General features: G+C 41.9%; 1 protein-coding gene across 1 annotated transcript; it reads right to left on the bottom strand.

Annotated features, from left to right (window-relative positions):
- Positions 1-1,105: 1,105 nt before the first annotated feature.
- Positions 1,106-19,003, bottom strand: LOC113036014 (cullin-5-like). Its single transcript, XM_026191996.2, has 19 exons — positions 18,852-19,003; positions 15,945-16,054; positions 12,361-12,460; positions 11,573-11,749; positions 10,894-11,035; positions 10,440-10,585; positions 10,177-10,257; positions 8,517-8,610; positions 7,976-8,106; positions 7,454-7,561; positions 6,741-6,805; positions 6,502-6,634; positions 6,278-6,409; positions 5,331-5,454; positions 4,946-5,121; positions 3,928-4,089; positions 2,899-3,017; positions 2,603-2,726; positions 1,106-1,635 (listed from the first exon to the last, which is right to left on the bottom strand). Exons 1-19 carry the CDS (start codon positions 18,873-18,875, stop codon positions 1,441-1,443), a joined length of 2,343 nt encoding a protein of 780 aa, XP_026047781.1. The 5' UTR covers positions 18,876-19,003; the 3' UTR covers positions 1,106-1,440.
- Between the last annotated feature and the right edge of the window lie 820 nt (positions 19,004-19,823).

The following is a 19,823-nucleotide window of genomic DNA, read 5'->3' as shown; positions in this document are numbered from 1 at the left end:
CACTTTTTCATCATTTACTCCAACTCCATTAGCATGGAGCAAATTCAGAGCTCTGGTGTGATGAGAAACAATCGTGTTGTTGCTCTGGACCAAGTGTGTAGAATAAGTTCAGCTTGTTTTGAGGCAGTCACCAATCTTTTAAAGGCTTTTGTGATTCAGAGACAAACTGACAATTCTAAATAGTTTTTATGTCCCGGTGATAACGGAACTAAAGTTATGGCTGCAGAATCGTGAGAGCTGCTTTAAAGGGACTAAATTGTTGCTTTGCTTCAAACACTATGAAGGTTTATGGGCTGAAGGTGATTTGTAGGTTTCTGAGAGTTCAGGCAGAAAGGAAGAACAAAAGGGTGCACACACATCACACAAACTCAGACAGTGTTCTGCTTTGGAAAAAGGTCCAAACACCAGCAGCTCATTCAAACCTTAAGTAAAAGCAACAGAGCAGCTGTGTGGTTTTCTCTAACTGTGCAAAAACAAACAAACAGAGACACTCTTAGAATGAATGAGGTAAAAATTTAGACACTGAACTTCCATCCGAGTGCGTGCACAGTCCAGACCTCACACACTGGGGCAGTTACACTTTCTCGTTTTGTTCTTGAGGCTCTGCAAAGATGACGTCACCTGCAGCCCGGTCAGGGGATCACAAAAAAAAATCGGAATACCAGCATTTAAATTCCCAACCCTTTCTGAAACAACCAAAGTGTGACAGATTCTCCACTGAAGGGGGAAAAAAAATTATAGAGCAGCATGCTGTTGAAAGTGCACACACACATACAAACACGCACAACTAAAAGATCAGATACACACCATGCACTCAAACACACACACACACACGATTTGGCAAAATACTCCTCGGTAGTTTGAACTTGTCTCTCTCCTCCTCGATGGCAGCTTTCACTCTGCATTCCCTCTTCGAGTATTAGATCAGTGTAGGACAGGAGGGATGCTGAATGGCTGCGGCTAACATGGCAGCCGTCGCATGAAGTGAAAGCAAAGGACTGATATCAGCTTTGTTCTCCTTTTCTGCCCTCACTCCTTCTCCACCTCCTTCTCCAAAGTCCACTGCTGATGAAAGTAAGGCAGGAAGTATTCAATAACATCACTATTTTTTCTTCTTCTGAGCTGCTGGCGGACGGCGCACGCCGCCGTTCCTCTCCTCTGAGCAGACACTAGAGGGCAGCAGGGACAAACACACGGCCAGATGACTCAACGCTACGGCTTGAAATGACACTCTGGTAACACACTGGCGTCTCACAAACACAAACAATAGCCACACTTTTGTTAAAAAGGCTTTTCCGTGTCCTTCAGCGCGCTCCCAGCCCTCTTCTCCTTCTTCAAACACATCCTTTAAGTCCTTGTTTGTCTCATCTCGCAGGTTTTAAAGCGCCAGATGCAGGCCAGTCGTAAAAAACAGCAAAACACACACTCCGTCCTCGCTGCCTAGGCCATGTAGATGAAGGTGTTGATGTCCGCCTCGTCCCTCTTTATGTATTTGTGCTCGATGAGCCACTCGATCTGCTCTTTTATCATCTTTTTCTGAGGCAGAAACATGTTCTTCAGGATCTCCACCAGCTCCGTCTGCAGCTGGGCGTTGCTGATCCGCTTCCTCATCTTCATGATTTGGATGATGGCCTCCTGGAGAGGAAAGAAAAGGAAATGTTAGAACTTTGTGTAGACCAGGGATGGACGACATTTCATTTAGAGGGTCGTACTGATTTAAGCCTGGATTATACTCTGCTCCTGTTATTAACCTGTTGTTAACTCTTTGAAGTCTGCCTCGTAGGCACATGGGCATTTGGTGAATTGTGGCGTAAATTCTCTACGGACGCGTCTGCACACAGGCATGAAGACGTCCACATGGACCCTCGTGCTAACTGTCTGATGAAGTCATTTACATTTACCGTTACATTGCCTTATCATTACTCTGTAAAATGTCCTGAAACGCACGGTCACATAAACAAACACAAATCCCACATAGATAACTACTGAGGACACACATACGAACTTTCTTGTAGTATTTACGTGTGAATACAAAGGTAGGTAGAAACAGGTAGAAACGGAGGCTGTGGCTGCTGTGCTGAGGTCAGAGTGCACTCAACCTTAACGACATCTTAACGGGTTCCTGGCTAGCTTGGCGTTAGCATGCTGGCTGTGCAGATGTTTGCTGAAGTTGTGTTTTTTTTCATTCAATAAAAATAAAAGTAATGTTTATATCGCCGCTCCTCAAAGCTGTACCACGTCACAATTTTCTTCCTCCCACATACAAACTGAAATCAGCTGATTGTAGCGCAAGTGAAAAACATGAAGAAGAAAAGAAATTGTTTCATTTTTTTCTTGCCCAGCTTCCAGATAACTGAACAACTTTTGTAATGCAGGTAATGACATCAGTATAACTGTAATGAAATTAGTGAATTTAGTAAAGCCTGACTGTGCTTTACATTAATGAAAAATGTGATGTGATAACGGCAACAGCCAGCACTGTTGTCGAGCCGTAACCTGCTCATGCCCCAGATGAGCTGAACAGAAGCAGCAGAGTTGAAGCATCTCTGTCCTGCAGCCATCAAGGCTGCACACAGTCTGTGCGGGTGGAGTGTTCCCGTACCTGAGTTCTCAGTATTCTGAGCTGAACGATTCCTTCATTCTCCTCTTCTCTCATTCGCTCTGTGGTCAGCTGCAGACGGCCAATCAAATTGATCTTTCCCCGCTTCTGAACTTTGGAGTTTTTACTGAGAAAAATGTCAACATTTAGACACAGATCAGTATCTGAATATTGGGACTTACACAGCGGTGATATAGAGGAGAGCTTTAGTTACTCCGTACATGAGTGGATTATAATAACAATGAAACATTTAAACATGTCCACATCATTTCCCGATTTGTATAAATGCCAAGACCTACATGAGAGAGAACTCCTGGTTGACGTAGAAGAGCGTGCCGTCTGTGAAGTCTTTGGGTGAGCTCACCGGGGGGTCGTAAGACAACACCTGCCTCTTCAGCTTCGGGAAGGCGACCAGAGACTGCACAGTGAGGAGAGAGCAGGAGACCTGAAGTTAAACTTTATCATCATCATCAGCCACAAATACTGCGTGTTAAAGGACAGCTTGACTCTTATTTAATCACCACTGATTTTCTGTGGGCATAACTGTTGCTAAGTTTCATTCTAGGATGTTTTTTTCTTTCCCTAGAATCGGTTACTGGTGTACGCTTAATAAGTCCATTCTTGGTCTGTTCCCATCTTACTTGCAGACGTACAGACAGGCGTTCACAGGCTCCTTCTCTGTGGAATTAGTTGCAAAATGAACCAAACCTAAAAGAGCTGCTCACGTTAAACAGCATTAAGCTCATTTTAACTGACCTGCAGACAGTTACTTCATGGCTGCTGGAACATTACTGCCCCCTTGTGGCATAACTGTGACAGTTACCTGTTACTATGTTTTTATGTCATGTAGTATTTTCATTAATGATCTTACATGTTTAAACTTCTTCCGTGTTGTTGCATGCATTATTAATCTATGTAACCACTGCTGGTTGACCCGATGCCTGCCTTTGCCGGGGCACTGCTGCAAAAGACATTTTTAATCTTAAGAGTCTTAAAATAAAAATGTAGTACAGGCAGTGCTAACAGCGCTGAGCACAGCTGACTCTGAGTTCAAACCTGCCTGTTGTCCAAAGGTTGAGAAGGAATAGATGTCCTTTCACTTCTCAAACAAAGTTAGACACAATCTTCCCTTTTATTTTAGAAGTCTTTTCACGTTTTAACCAAATCACAGTGTTGTTTAAACATCTGCCGTCTCCACTGGGTGGATGGCTTTGCAATACAGGCAGCGTTATCTCTACTACAAGTTACGAAGAATTGATGTAACCTCAGTAACTTTTAAATCCTCTGTATTTCTCGTCTAACTTGTAAGTGGAGAAATTCGGTCTGACCCAGAGTGTTCGGCGTAGCTCTGCGTCGGGCAGCTCTGTGGCCAGTTTGAGGTTCTCGAAGCTGATTCGCTCTCTGGGTCTCTGATTCCAGGCAAACAGCACGGCGAGCTGGAACGTCGTCACCTCCAGGTCGTACTGCCCCACTTCATTTTTAAAGGTGATCTGATCAGAGCAGAACCAAAGGACAAGGAAGGAAAGGCGAGTGTCAGTGCTGATTTGGTAGCCCGATATCTTCTAAAGAGAAAGGTGGGCAGCAGCAGGCTGTAAACAAAAGTTGCTAAAAAATACACCAGAATAACTCTCCAGTAGTCTCAACCAGCACTTCCAAAAGACTGTCAAGTTAAACTCTTTTTCTAACTTTCCATATGACCCAAAGAATCCCTGTTTGAAAACTGGAAAGTGTAAACAGAGGTGACCAGAAAAAAGATCACAGAGATAACAAACGTCTGAAGGAGAACAGTTCATGAAAATATGAGTAAAACTGAGAGAGTATCACCCGAGCGTGAGAAAATGCTCAGGTGTGCACACATGAGTATCATTTAAAAAGGATATTTTCAATAACTTGTGTTCTTTTTATTTAATCCAGTTCTTTTCTCAATTATTTACGTTTATGGACATTCTTGCATCCAAATTTCTTATAAAAGTCCTGTTTGATAATAAAAGTGAAGATTTAGAGTTCCCTTAACTCCAAATATCAGGCGTTCTTCATAACAGAAGGCGTTAAGAAACAAAAATCTTCTATTTCCTAATTTGTAAAAATCAAAAATTTAATTTAATTTAAATTCCCAGAATCTCCCACACTGCTATATTTCTAGGGCTTTAATTCTGAAATGTACAGACAGGAAGATGCCCTGTTTTTTGCACATGCAGAAAAAATTTGAACAAATTTGTATGGATGACAGATAAACAAAGAAGAGATGAGAAAAACAGAAAAATGTATTCAGATTTTAGTTTCCAGGAGATTCGTGTTTTCCGCTCTTCATGGCAGCAGGAACTCTGCTTTACTCCACACACTCACAATGCCGTTGGACATGAGGTGATGCCAGTGGAGCTTCCGACCGCTGTGATTCCTCTTGTAGAAGTCCTCCACCTCGGGGATCAGGTCCTCCAGCTCTGTGGGCAGCGAGACGAAAACCTTCTCACTGCTTCGTGACCAGGCGCCAGCGTTCAGGATCTTAATGTTCACGCTGTCCGCTGCACGGAGAGGAAAAGATGAAGTGAATAATCAAGAGAAACCGTTTACGCTCGGTTTAATACGTGACACGTCATAATCAAAATGTGCTTTAACTGTTTGAGACATGTGCGGCACCATGCTACACATAATATCGCAGACATATGTCATAGCTAACGCATGTTAGCATAAAAATAGTTGCGCTGTATGCTACAGTGCGTGTGTGTGTTACCTGGCAGTGCCAGCTTGTTGTGTTTGTGCATCTCTTTGAAGACCTGATTGAGGTCCTCTGACACCTTGATGTCCTGAAACATCCTGGCAAGCTTGTTCACATAATCAGCAGGCATTCCCACTTCCTACAGCCACACACAGACACACAAAGGAAGCAATAAAATCAGACAAACGGGTAGTTTGATTGTTAAACATCAGATTTACATCACATGGCATGATGTGATAAAATATTTAAAAGAACCAAAGCCTTCGTCTCTATCAAGTAACCAGTTTTTCTGCGTCGGGAAGAGCAGATGTTTTGCATAAGCACAAAAACATAAATCACTTACAGGACACCCTAGAAATGATAAAAGCACTTAAAACTGGCTTAATACTTTAATTTATACTAAAGCATATAGTTAGGGCTGGATCAGGTGACCCTGAATCCTTCCTTAGTTATGCTGCAATAGGTGTAGGCTGCTGGAGATTCCCATGATGCTCTGAGTATTTCTTCTTCAGTCACCCTTTTCACTCACTATGTGTTAACAGACCTCTCTGCATTGAATCATACTTGTTATTAATCTCTGTCTCTCTTCCACAGCATGTCTTTATCCTGTCTTCTTTCTCTCACCCCAACCGGTCGCAGTAGATGGCCCCGCCCCTCCCCGAGCCTGGTTCTGTCGGGGGTTTCTTCCTGTTAAAAGGGAGTTTTTCCTTCCCACTGTTGCCAAAGTGCTCGCTCATAGGGGGTCATGTGCTTGTTGGGTTTTGTCTGTATGTATTATTGTAGGGTCTATCTTACAATATAAAGTGCCTGATGTTGTGATTTGGTGCTGTATAAATAAAACTGAATTGAATTTTGCTGCATTAATATATTAATGCGATATTAATACATATGTTAATATGTCGCTGAAATCAGTAGCGATTTTATGACTCTGCTGCTGAAAGTTCAAGAAAAGCTGAACTCACTCTCAGCCACTCCACCATGTTCTCTTCAATCTCGCTGTCGGCCGAAATGTCCAGGATGAGGCGCCTGGTCAGATGAGCTTTGTGGTAACGCATGAACACGTCTTTGTTCTGGACGTATTTCAGCACCAAGAGCTGCAAGGAGGGGAGAGAAAAGCATGAATCTGCGAGAGAACGAGAGAAGGGGAAGTCATAAATGGACTGATATGCTTTGAGATTAGACTCACCACTTCTTTGAGTTTGAGCTCAATTTCCTCTGAGGTCAGTTTCTTGCTGAGCGGGGTTTTCCTTAGCAGCATGTCACAGTAGTTTGCCAGCAGCTCCGGACACTTCGACTCCGGCTGAGTCTTCATTCCGACTCTGATTCAACAAGGAAATGCATTCACACATTTATGCACACACACACACACTGTGACCAGTTTTAACCAGCGACGAGCGATTTAAGACCCACAGTGGCCAAACATACCCTTTCTGTTTCATCGGCAGCTCCAGTTTGAAGATTGTGGCATCATTGACGACCGCTTTGTAAGCCTGCGAGGTAACAGAAAATACCACCGCAATGAGAAAAACAATTCTTAAAATACCAAAGAGCCCTAAAGCCTTTCCATTTCAGACAATAAATTGAAACAATTTGATTTCTTCACTAGTGGTTTTAGCAAAAGCACAGCAGACTAAAGATTCCCGAAGTCCTTGATAAACCAGCTAACAGCTGAACAAAATAACATGTGATGTTTGATTTCTACTGTAACCCTAACAGAGATCCCAGAAGCCCCCACCTCCAGTAGTCCATGCTGCTCTGATTTAAGATGTTCTGTTTATTTTAGCAGAAACCTCCTCGAATCAGCACAGATCAGGATGTGACAGTACGATGAATCCACATGTGTGAACACCGGATCACTTTTCTTCCCGGTGGATTACATTGGATAAATAAAGCTACAGTTAAGTTCTTATGAACCTGGAGTATTCGTGTAGAACCCTCCTGCTATTCTGAAGCTGTGCTGTAGCACCGACACTGTAAAAGTGAAACCTGTTCATATGAACTTTGACCAAAATACCAGCCCAAACGCTGCACCTGACCCTGACCTGTGAGGAATACACAGGCCTGCACATTCTCATTTAAATATCACTGGATATTTAAACTTAAAGGAGTGACTTCTTTGGAAGTCAGATAAAACAGACCTTATCTCTTGCTGTGAGGAAGCGTGGGTCATCCTGGAAAGCCTCCTTTACCAGCTTACTGAAGCGGTTAAACAAAGTCAGCAGCTGCTCCACATACTTTTCAGAGTCCTGGACAAACACACACACATTAAAAATGACTGAGCATGCTGTCAGAGCAGACCTCGAATATTAACTTTCATCTCTCATCTTTCAAACATGCCAACAAACGGCTCATTCCATAAAAAATACAAAAAATGATTTCAAATCTCAAAAAGGTTCCCACTTAAATGAAGCCATGCAAGGTTTATTCATACTATGAATGTTTCCCGAGTACAACAAAGGAGTCCAAACCTTGCACTTAAAGAAAAAGAGCAACTTTAAAAGTGCCAGATTTCACCCGTACACCTGTAACTATGTTAAATGTATTTGCATGGCTTCATTAAATAAAAAACATTGAGCCGACTTTGAGGGGAACAGCTGCAGGAACTGACTGATTCTTCCTCGAGTGACCGTGGTTGCTGAAGTGTGTGTTTGTGCACGTACAGTAGTGATAGTCTCTGCAGCAGCCACCATGTCCGCTAGTCCAGCACTGATGATATGCTCCTCCAGGTCTTTCAGCATGGGCTCGATCCCGTTGGGAACCTTGTCCATCAGTGAAAACATGAGGTGCAGCTCTGCTCCAGAGAAAAGCAGCGTCACACACTGGACAAGAAGCACGTGGGATGAAACTAAAACTTCCTGCTCTTTCTGGCTCATGGAAAGCCCAGATGGCTGAGGACTGCCATAATCCAAGTCCTCAAAATGATTTTTGCCAACTTAAAGAGTAAGCTGAACTTGTTCATTTAATTATAAATCCTTCTACTAATAAAAACAACTGGTGTCGTAAATGCTCACGAGCCCTGACTGTGGTTGGTGAACAAACAGCTCTACATGCAGGAAACCAGAGCAGAAGCAGTTTCTATCTTTAAATCGACCCTGACTGATGCAGCAGTGAATTTCAAAGCCACTATTTTCAGCAGATGTTATATTTTGTAGTGCGAATCAACAGAGTTAACTTCAGCAGCGACGTTGCTGAGGTACTCACTGACTGTCTCGTTGCGTTTGATCATTCCTGGACATTCGGCGAGGATTGTCTCTTTGAACGAGGTCACCAGAGCGTTCACGCAACACTCCATCAGCTGTGAGGATACACAGAACATACAGACTGCCGTTAGGACAAGATATAAATTAACAGGCAGCACGTACATTTAACAAGACTCCCGAAATTCAGTTTAAACTGAAACCAACACAGGAAGTGACCCTAAAAGAAAGGCCAGATGAAGGAAAGCACACACGGGAGGGTTCAACACAACCAACGGATGACTGAGAGAAAGTTCAGTGATGAGCTGCTGACCTGAGGTTGTTTCCTCACGACTTCACAGGTGAAGTTGTTGTTACAACTACTTGTTACTTTCACAGGTGAAGTCGTAGGTGTACAAGATATAACAAGTTCTTTTTTCTTGCAGTCAGAAGTTTTGAGTTAAAGTAAGCATACGCAGGCTGCAAAACATATTTAGGAGCCCAAGCAGGCCCCATTTTTCCACAACAAAATATGTGACAAACAACAGAAGTTTGAAGCAAAGAGCCAGCATGGCAACCAAGATGGTGAAAACAGGTGGAGCTGAGTCAGCACCAGCTGTGCTTTTTACTGCAGTCAGAATTAAACCTGAGGGGGTAAAGGGTCCATGGCAACCCTTTCTTCATGAAAGCACCTGTTCAACAAGCTTAAACATGAAGAAAAGCATCTCCTTCTACCTTCAGGTGTGTCGACACAGCGACAGTACAACTCAATTAAAGTCAAATGAAAGCCGTTTGATTTCAGGTGAACTCCAGAAATAAAAAAGCCGTCTCTCTTTCTGGCAGCGATGCCTGCAGCATCCAGGCGGGTAGCAGAATAAACTTTAATTAGCTTATTCACTATGTTCATTTATTCATTATAACAGTGGCTCTCAAATTGGGGTGCCTGGACCCCAAGGGCTCCACGAGCCATATACTGGAAACATGTCGTGGCACATAAATACATGTGCATCACCCGGGCCTGAGCTAATTAGCCCAATGGACACATTTTTAAGTCCAAGCCAAACCAGCTAAAATTAGAAAGTATGACGACGGTTATGTTTGAGTTTGGCTTTATCGAGAATGACGATGGAAGACCAAAACGGGTTATGTGTCTTCGAGTGGTAGCAAATGAAGTCAGCCAAGCTAAAGCGTAAAGAGTTTTATCAGCATGAGGATCGTAAGGCAGCCCTTCGAAAACTTTTTACCCGCTGTAAGGAGTCCCTGCCTCCCAAAAGTTTGAGAAGCTCTTAGTAGAAATAATTTTAGCCCAAAGTCATCTGGGATGAGCTCAAGCCCTCCCTCGACCGTGAACTGGATAAGCTGTTAGAAAAATGGATGGCTGGATGGATCGATACTAATTATTGTGCAGATTTAGATCATAGAATCAAAAATATAAATCTGCTAATTTGTTGGTTATATACATCAAGAAATACATAAATTATGAAGGCAAAGAAATTAACATGAGCTTTCTCCACAGGCCAATAATCTTATCTGTCCTACCTCGGTGTCATGTGTAGAGCACAATCAGGCTCGGTTATGATGTTCTGCATCAGTACACTGAATATAACGTGAGCAGATGATGGGACAGTTTGGAAACACACGTTCAGGACAGTAAAAGAACTTCTGTTCCTCTTAAAGACACTTACTGCTTGAACAGAGTTACATTCACGACGTGTTTCTAGATATCTAAGCGCTCTCTTCTCCTCCTCCCTCAGCTTCGCATCTGCCTGTAAGGAAACACACAGAAACACAGAAAATGAAGATTAGGTTCAAACAGCTAAAGCTTTCATTAATGCACAAAGCCAGGAGCACAACTTTATTCTACGCTCTGTCCTCAAAATGTTTTAAGGTGGACTTCCGTATTCATTAGTGGGATCATTTTATATGCATCAGTACTATTGTGGCGTACATATTTCATGTAGTTCTGGACACCGTTCTGCTGCAGGTAGGACGGCGCCTGAGTTCTGTAGAACCTCTCTGTAGAGTCCAGGTAGGCTTTCTCAAAGTTATCCCTGTAGATCTGCAGCTTGTCCTCCGGGTTAGAGCACAGGTTGACTGGTGGGAGAGAAGTAAGAAAGTGTTTATTTATATTTTTCAAGATTTTTTATAAACTATGATGACATTTTGGGGCTACTGAAGGCTGAATACAGTTTGTTTCCTCATAACTTGACATTTTCACTGTATATTTTTTACATTTTTTTCCCTTATCTTTCCTAAATTTATCACTTTGATTTCAAAAATATTGTTTTTGGCTTTTATTATCATTATTTTATCTTCTCTTCCGAGGCAGATTTGAACATCCACCATTCATGGGTTTTACAAATTGGATAAGCAGTGATGGAGCACATGCCCCCCCGTCTTACCGTATGACTCTCGTACGCCTATCACGAGCTGAGAGTCAAAGGCCTCGCCCAGCCGCTCGGCGTGCACCAGCTTCATGGCGCTGTCCTGCAGGCGACTCTTAATGTTTGAAAAGATCGACTCGTTCCACGTGTCCAGCATCAGCTGTGAAAAATAAGGAGGGAGTTAAACAATAATACCATCAGTTTCCTGCAACCTGAGAATAGTGAAGCCGAATTTATTTATGAAGCGCTTCTAACAAAACCTCCTGCTTGCTGAGTCACACTCCCTCACCCACAGCATCCCCCTCACTTCCGAGACCTTCCTCAGAGAGATCAAATAAATATCGTATGAGTCATGTTTTAAGCTGTTCACTGATTCGAGATTTCGAGGCTAACTGACCCTTAGCTGCTCTCCACCGTCTACATATAACAGTTAAAATTCAATGTTTTCTTCTGCGTGAGCCTCTTCTTTCGCAGCCTTTCTGCCTTTTACTATTCTTCCACTTTGATATCTGCCCTCCCTACTAACGATTTCCACTTATGACTTTATAAAGTTCATAAAAGGCTTTGTCTTCTTTCATCTAATCCCCTCCTGCTTCTTTAGCTTTTCTTCACAATCAGCCGTCCACACCAGCCACCGTGTTTCCCTTCTGCTTCCTTTAGTGCTTCTGGTTCCCCAGCTCATATGTTGACCTCTCACCTTGCGTACAATGCTGTCCTCCATGTTGGTTTTCTTGTTGCTGCCTTGTTTTCCCATCAGTGTGATCTCCAGCTGACAGAAGGGTTTGGGCAGGATGTCGCACTGGGTGAAGAACTTCCTCCACTCCACAATGTAGGCTTTGAGGAGAGCTGTGTCGTCCTGGTGGCTCAGCACTCGCTGCGAAGACGGAGGTGATATGGATCAACCAGAAAACAAACAAACAAACAAACAAACACACTCATGTCTGTGTTTGTCCCTTTCCAGAGTAAGCATGACAATTAAAGGTCACATCTGGTGGTTTTCATGCGTTTTATGGTCATGCTTGCTTCTAATAATTGATTAGTCTCTTATTTTGTACTAATTAGCAGATGTCTGTGTCTGTAGTTGTACAGTATATGGATGCAGCTTGCTAACCAAACCACCCAACTCTCAAAATGTATTTATATAGCACTAAATCACAACAACTGTCATCTTGAGGCATTTTATACTGTAAACAATGGACCTGGATGTGAGAGCCCAAATGTCTGATGAGGTCACATTGAAACAGGATTTAACCTTCCAGCTCCCCATCACCGATTTCATGACATGTTGTGGGGAAATCACAGTTAGCAAGTGAGTGTAAAGAGGCTCCTGGTCACTCTACTGAAGCAGGTCCCTTCTCTAAACCAATCACAGTACTCGTAGCTCTGAGAAGATGCCAGGAGCGAGTATGCAACATGTGGAAAAGGGCAACTTTGGACAATGACTCCGCCTAATCCTCCTGACATGATCTGAGTTTATCTGCTTACAGCTTGTGCTTGTTTGATGAAGTCGAGGATGTCGTCTTTGAGGGCTTGGTGGATTTTGGCTGGTCCTTTGTCATCCCATAGACACACAGCGTGAACATCTCTGGAGGACAGAAAGAGCACATCTGTGAGGCTTTAGACCTGAAATTTTTTTATGTAAACTTAAATTTAGAGTAATCTAAGCTTCTTCATAAAGCTCCTTTCTAGGTCAGAGGTCATCAGCTGCCTGACAGTAAAAAGTGCAAAGACAAAGCAAATACAGGTGCTTAACACAAACACCGAACCCCCCAAGAGAGTCTAAAAACTTTAACCCAAAACACCCACAGGTCTTAATGACAGTGGAAAACCACCCTCGCAACCACATCTGTGTCCACATGTGTTTAGACACCTTTCTATTATAACTTTCTTTAATAACATCCAAGCTCCTCGTGTTGCAGCTCAGGGCTGTGAAATTACTCAAACTTAGTGCAACATTCACTCCCTGCAATGCTACTGCATTTGTATTCAGCTCAAATGATTATTTTCCAATTAAATCATAATTAAAATACAAAGACATTCACTTTAAAAATTATTTTTAAGTTCAATAAATCTGTTTACGTGCTTAATTGAGTTACATCTCAGTAAAATACTTCTGGCAGTTCCCTTATTTCCCACGAGGTCACCACAGCAGATGGATCTGCATATTTCATTTGGCACTGATTTTATACTGGATGTTGTTCCTGATGCAACCCTCCCATCAGTCCAAGCGTTGGACTGACACTAGGAGTACATTAGATTGCCCCGACAACCCAAGGCTGGGCTTTAATCGTTACAATCACAACACTGATGATAATAACTGATTAGAAGAAGCCCCACCTCCACACCACAGGACCTGCTGTTCTGGAAATGTTCAGGCCATTTTTTCGGTTTTCTCTTTTTTCTCACTTCCCAGTTTGCTGCACTGTGATAAACCTGAACCTGATCTGGATCCAGGATTTTTTTTTGCTCTCTGTGTCACTAAGAAATGAGGTTAGATAAGAAAATCTGGAGGTTTGACATCATATCTTTACAAATACATATCACATTAAAATAAGAACAACTGTGAGATGTTTCCTTCATGTTCAAAAGAGAATAGTCCAAATAAGCCCAGATGCAGATATTATTCTGGATCCAGGAACTCCAGCGTGATGTGGAGAAAATGATGTTTGCTGGTGGATCAAACCAGCAAACAACATTTTGCTGGTTTGATCCACCAACAAATGGTGGGTTGAGCTGTTTTCTTGGATAACTGAGTTTGGGGACTTTCTCCTGCTTGCCACGTTTATTTAATCCTTCTCACCTATAACTAAGCACCTTACATATGAACGCTCTGTGAGCTCCTGTCTCCACATGAAACGTTATAAACTTGCTAAAATTTCCATCAACTGTTGGACCACTCTCTCTTTAAACATCTTTGGATAAGATAAGAAGTCGCAGTAAAACTCTCCATGTTCCTGTTCTGCTATTTTCATCATATTTCTCAATACCAAATGACAAGTCACCAACTTCCTATTCACCTCTTTTGGCCTCCACACAGTTCAAGTTTAAATAGTGCAAAAATCACAAAAAAAAGGCTTGCAGGGCTTTTAACCTATGAATCACACGATCTTCTGCAATCTTTGACAAGACTGAAGGCTAGATAAATGAAATTCTCCAACAAAGCTGTTACAAGTGCTTTACTAAATATAAATGTAATCCTCTATACAGCTCTTAATTCCTGAAATAGCACTTGCTACTTTCACGCCTTTTATGATTTAACACAAATTTTAAAGACAAAATCATCATATTTTCATGAGCAAACAGGTCAAAGCACCGGTGAAAAGATGCCTTGATGTCCTTGTGGGTTTTACTTGCAGCTGCTTGTTGTTTTCTATTCTATGAAGCGGTTATGGAAACACAAACTCCACACTACTTTGAGGATTCCCACATCTTCAGCCTTTGTAAGATATGTTTAATGCTACTGTGCATTAAATTCAAGACCAGTTTTATAGTTACCAAAACAGAAAAACCAACAACAAGTCTCCAGATGTTCAGCTCTGTGAGCTGTTAGGTGTCCCTGTTATTACTAACAACAAACTGCTCTGAGATGTTTTGGGCTACATCAGCTGCAAACTTGCTGTCTCGTCAGAAATGTTCTGGACTAACAGACTTAGCAGAACAAAAAATAGGGTTAAGTATTTTATTGTCTCCCGTTGGGGGTAACACCAACATGACCACACATGCACACATGAAACAGGCACACATTAGTAAGTAAAGATCTCAATTAGCTGTTTAATTCACAAAAGGGAAAAAAAAATCATATAATGCCCATGTTTACACAAAAGGAACTTGTACCTCCTTCAAGAAACCGACAGAGTTGGTGGGCCTGTCCACTCGTGCTTTATGGGAGGAAATATCAGAGTTACCTGTAACTAAACTACGAATAACAGTTTTCTCTGAGGTTTCCACAACACACTGGTTAGTCTGGAATCTAGCACAAGGATTTCTGTACAGAGATAACATAAAAGGTGAGCTAACGCATGTCAGAAAGGCTGAATTTAAAGGGACTGCTGGCATTTATACCACATTGATCTGGCCTTCTGATTACCACCCACTTTACGTCCCGAGGAGCAACTGTTCACTGAGCTACTTCTAATAAATGAATCTTAAAACACTGATATTAATACATTAGTTTTAGGTGAACAGAGGGCAACAACAGTGACGGCTCACTTTCTCAAGGGCTCCGTATGTAGAAGTGAATTTCCCCATTTACTTTCTCCACTGACCTTTTGGAAAATCCTAAATAGAAGATTTTTAAAGTTTGAACAAACCAACCTGCTCCGATTTGCATCATGACCATTAAAGATGTGATTTGGGTTAAAAAAATTGTACAAAACCATGTGCATACTTACTTTTAACTGTGAAGGAACAACTCATTACATAAAGGACTACAAATCCCAGATTCCACAGAGAACGACTTCCAGCCTTCTTGAGTTTATTCCTTTTCATTATCGTGGTGTGTGCAGTAAAAATAGCCTCGGACCGATATGCTGCAGAGCTTCATTCCCGACTAATCACCGCTCTTGCAGTTTCTGAAGTTTTGCGTTCACTAAGTGACCCGACGTGCACTGGTTTAAACATTTCCATGGTAACAGCAACCTGCACCAATCAGTCGTTATTTAAATTTAGAATTGTGGGTCAAACAGTTCTTCATGACATTACAAATAAAATGTCTTTTTTTGGGTTAAAACAGCTGATATCGTATGGACGTGTGCTTTCTACAGGAGCGCCTAGCAGCATTTCACAATATTTCAGTCCACTTCACGTGGTTACAACATTATGGCTCATTATCAAAATTCCTGTGGAGGACGTGAACTGGATTTTTACTTCCAGAATCTCACTGTTGTGCTCTATAGATTCAGAAGCTTTAAGAGTTTTGAAAGATCTGCAGGACCTGTGAAAGCATTGCAGAACTATAACAACACCCGTTGAAGAACACCTGCATGAAAATGAACTAATAAAGCAGCTGCTTCCAGAAACGTCAGCAGCTGCTGTGTAACTAACGGACAAAGCAAAACAGCATCACTTACGAGAACAAGTCGAACCACTGTTGCTTGGTGACAGCTTCCTGTCTGAGCAGCTTGAGGACGATGGGCCGCATCAGATCCCACTTGTCCTCAAACTGCAGGGACCCCTTGTTCTGCAGGAGAGACATGGGATGGATGGGAGTAGGAGGAAGAAGAAAAACAGCCATGAGAACAGAGACGTGAAGACAGAAAGCAAGACTAGGCAGACGTACACAAATACAGACAAACGACCACAGGCCAGTCACTGCAGTGAAGTTTTTAATATTTTTACATAAGCAAGACTTTTAAACACTTGTGTGACACCTGTGGTAACATTTGCTGTTCAGCTGCACACATTTATATAAGATCTGGAAGAAGGAAAAGACGACTTTAGAGCAGAGGTTTTCAAACTTTTTCTGTTAAACTCACAGCAAAGTTCAAATCAGTGTTTGAACACACACCTGTATTTACATCTGTGCAAACTTAGAGACACTATAAGGAGGACTTAATGTATCAGAACAATATAGGCTTTAACCTTTATTTATTCAGGTGAGAGGGATTTAAAATGGCACAAAAACAACAGCCACACAGAACCACTGACTGCAACAGAAAGGTTCGGTTTCATTTCTTAATTTAAAGACTACCACAGCCACCAGTTCTTTCAGCTCTTTGTGTGGATTTCTAACAAACTGAAAAGCTTTGAGCCCCAACTCTGTCCTGACTTTGGGGACAAATATGTGTTAAATATCACGAAAACAAAGGCTTCACTGATTACGGTTTTTACACGTACACAGATAAGAGGAAACCAACCCAAGCGAGTGAGAAAAGACAACCACTTAGCTGTACTTGCATTTTGTCTTTTCTTTTAAAGAGCTATGCACCATTCCATTTATTTGAGCGGAATAAATAATTATAACGTATAATAAATTTCATCATCTTATTCTTTAGGAGCAGATGATCCACTCTAATCTAATAACATAAAAAAAAGCTTCTTTTTCAAAAGTAGTAATTATTTGTTAAAACCCCCAAAAACTTAACATTCATTTTGGACACAAACCTTCAATGTGTGTTTTAAAGACAAATTCTGATCTATAATTATGTCTTAATTCATGTATGTTGTGATCAATTTAATTGAATTCCCTTCAGCAGTTTGATCTTAGTAAGATTAGGTAACATTTAGCCATTTGAAAACAGCATGAACCTGGGTTTGTCGGCATGAACCTCCACTAGCATGCAGGCTGTTGTCATCACCTAATTTATTTCATTTTGCTCAGTTTCAAACCATCCACCAAATGGTTTTCCAGCCCTCTGTGAACATTTTTTTTTCTTTCTTTAGCTGACGGGTGATCGGTGCTGGTAGTTAGCTGTGGTTTGAGCCACACGCAAAACAAACCCCAAAACAAAATGATCCTGTTACACCCACTTTGACTTCCTGGTTTGTCTCTCACTCTCATAATCCCCATCATCCAGTAACTATGCAAACAGACCGAGCTACCTATGACAAAGGTTTTCTCTTTTTTCTCCCCCAGGGGAAATGACTGTGTACTGTTACATTACTTTATATGCCATCTTACACAGTAATAATAAAATATTGGTTGTTTTACATCATTTGGGAACCACAGATTTAGAGTACTGGAGCACTTCTCATACTCTTTCTTCATATCTGCCCATCTAACACTTCATTTAAGCAATCAAAGCAAGGTTTTTGGAAGAATGACTCAATTTTAAGCACTCTGCAATGTTTAAGGACATTCATGGACTTTGATACATTTCAGCACTTTGTCACATTTCTGTTCAAATGTGCAGGGCTATGCTCGCTGTATTTAAGCCAGGCTGTTTTAGAAAGAGGGAAAAGCTCCCGACCTCAAGATTTTTCCTCTTGGCCTTTTCAACAACCTCTGGACCGTAAAATCAGAGAATTGTGGTGCAGAGAGAATGCTGCTCATCCTCTGGAGCTCATAATCTGACACAGACCTGACCAATTTACGCTCCTACCCCCACCTAAAGCCATGAGCTCTGGGTAGTGACAAAAGAATGAGATTGTGGATACAAACGCCGGAAATGAGCTTCCCCTGAAGAGTGTATGAGCTCAGCCTTATGGACAGGGATAAGGTGAGGGGCTCTGTGATTTAGGAGGCACTCAAAGCAGAGCTCCTGCTCCTTCACACTGGGACACACTGGAGAGATCAAGTCTGCTTGAAAAACAGCACGTGTGTTTGCTCATCAAGTCTCCCAACAGTGTGACAGCAGTTAGGGTCAAGGGTCAGATGGGAGGGGAGCCGCCTGTCGATAATTATGTTCAGCACCGACCTGACCGCCTCTGTCATAGGTAGCCCGGTGTGTTATTAACGTTTGCTGCTGGAAGACATTATGTTTAATGGAGGCTTTTGTAGATTTAGCAGGTTTCGGTTGCAGAGGGAGGGTGTCGGTTTACCGGCTGTTAGATCGCTAAAATCAATTAAGAATAAAGACCTGGCCAAAAGAAACGTATTTACGGTTGAGCTGCGGGGTTGACGCGATGTCCTGTCGGTTGATTTTCTCCCCGAACCGTGTTTCCCTGGCTTCAAGCTGGCTCCGGCTGTCGGTTCGTCGTCGCCGGCTTGAGGTGACCGGCTAACGGCTACGGTTTGGCTCGAGTTAAGAACCGCAGGAGACGGGCTCGGTTCTGCTTCTGCTCTGCTGGAGCCATACACGAATACCGGGGCAAACGGACTCCGATATTAACACCGGACAGACGACAGCGGTGACAACTGTGACTTCAGGCGCACCTATTTGTACATTTAATCCGTTTATTTAAAAATTAGCGCGCTTTTATGCAAAACACGGCACCGACAGCACATATCTCCGTTAGAGGCGTGAACACACACTGAAACGGAGAGACTGAATGTGCGCACAAGCATAGGAAATGCGATATATTCGAGAGCTTCTTACCTTTAACAAATTAGACGTCGCCATGTTTCTTCAACTTATCACCTCGCAGAATCTCGCGAGACTCCTGCTGGAGCCGGCTCAGCATTAGGTAATGTCAGCCCGCACAAAAGGAGCGTTTTTACTGTGAAATCTTCCCAGAAACCTTATTTCACACACACACGAAGGGGCGGAGGGCTTGTTCTCGTGGATCACGTGTCACAATTAGTCCTAACAAGTGCAACAATAAAATTGTGTAATAACATGGACTTATAACAACAACAACAACAACAACAATAATAATAATGTTGACTCATCTCTTTTGTGGTTGCTGTATAACTTTTTGGAAAGACTTTGAAAAGGATTAGGATTATTATTTTAGGGTGACATTGTATTAATAACCTTTTATTGAAATAGTTTAGAGGTGGTAAATATTTATATGCTATACTGTCTTATGCTGAATATTGGAGAATGCTTTTTATATCTCATTTTAAATCTTGTTCCAAACTGACATTGAGTTTTATTCTTAATCTGAAATTTAATTGTTATGTATTGTTTATATGATGGTATGTTGTACATGTGTTGTATGATGTAGAGTTTCTTTTTTTATTTGCTGTTATTTGGGATGGTGGGGATGAATGTTCACTCACAAATAGTCTTTCAGCCCTGTTGAGATTCTTTTGCTTTTCCTGCAGCTGACGGGTGGAGAGGTTTAAAGTAAATATTATTTATTGCAGTGATTTCTGTATCTGAACAAAGAAACAATTTCTAGTGCTTTACTGGATGATCTGGATTCATATGCAAACCATTTTTTTTACTATGAGATCAGCTTTCATTACAAACATTCACATGCTCACAGTTTTCAATCATTTTTGTGTAAAAAGGGAGTTTTGGCATCACATTTACAACAGATCTTTATGCCACACTTGGCCGGTTTAGCAGGGATGTGTTGCTGAAACTGCACCTGCCCTTGAAAGCTACCAACTGTTCATCCAC

Source organism: Astatotilapia calliptera, chromosome 14 (assembly GCF_964374335.1).
Source record: "Astatotilapia calliptera chromosome 14, fAstCal68.1, whole genome shotgun sequence".
Taxonomy (NCBI): Eukaryota; Metazoa; Chordata; class Actinopteri; order Cichliformes; family Cichlidae; genus Astatotilapia; species Astatotilapia calliptera.
Note: the sequence above shows the minus strand (reverse complement) of the source record. Positions and strands in the feature narration are given on the sequence as shown.

What these genes read in the sequence shown, in the direction of transcription:
- LOC113036014 (XM_026191996.2), bottom strand. Translation starts at nt 18,875, where the DNA reads ATGGCGACGTCTAATTTGTTAAAG. An exon ending in CAGTGGTTCGACTTGTTCTC is followed by an intron (nt 12,461 to 15,944) that starts GTAAGTGATGCT and finishes TCTGTCCTCCAG; the next exon opens with AGATGTTCACGCTGTGTGTC. An exon ending in CTGCAGAGACTATCACTACT is followed by an intron (nt 7,562 to 7,975) that starts GTACGTGCACAA and finishes GTGTTTGTCCAG; the next exon opens with GACTCTGAAAAGTATGTGGA.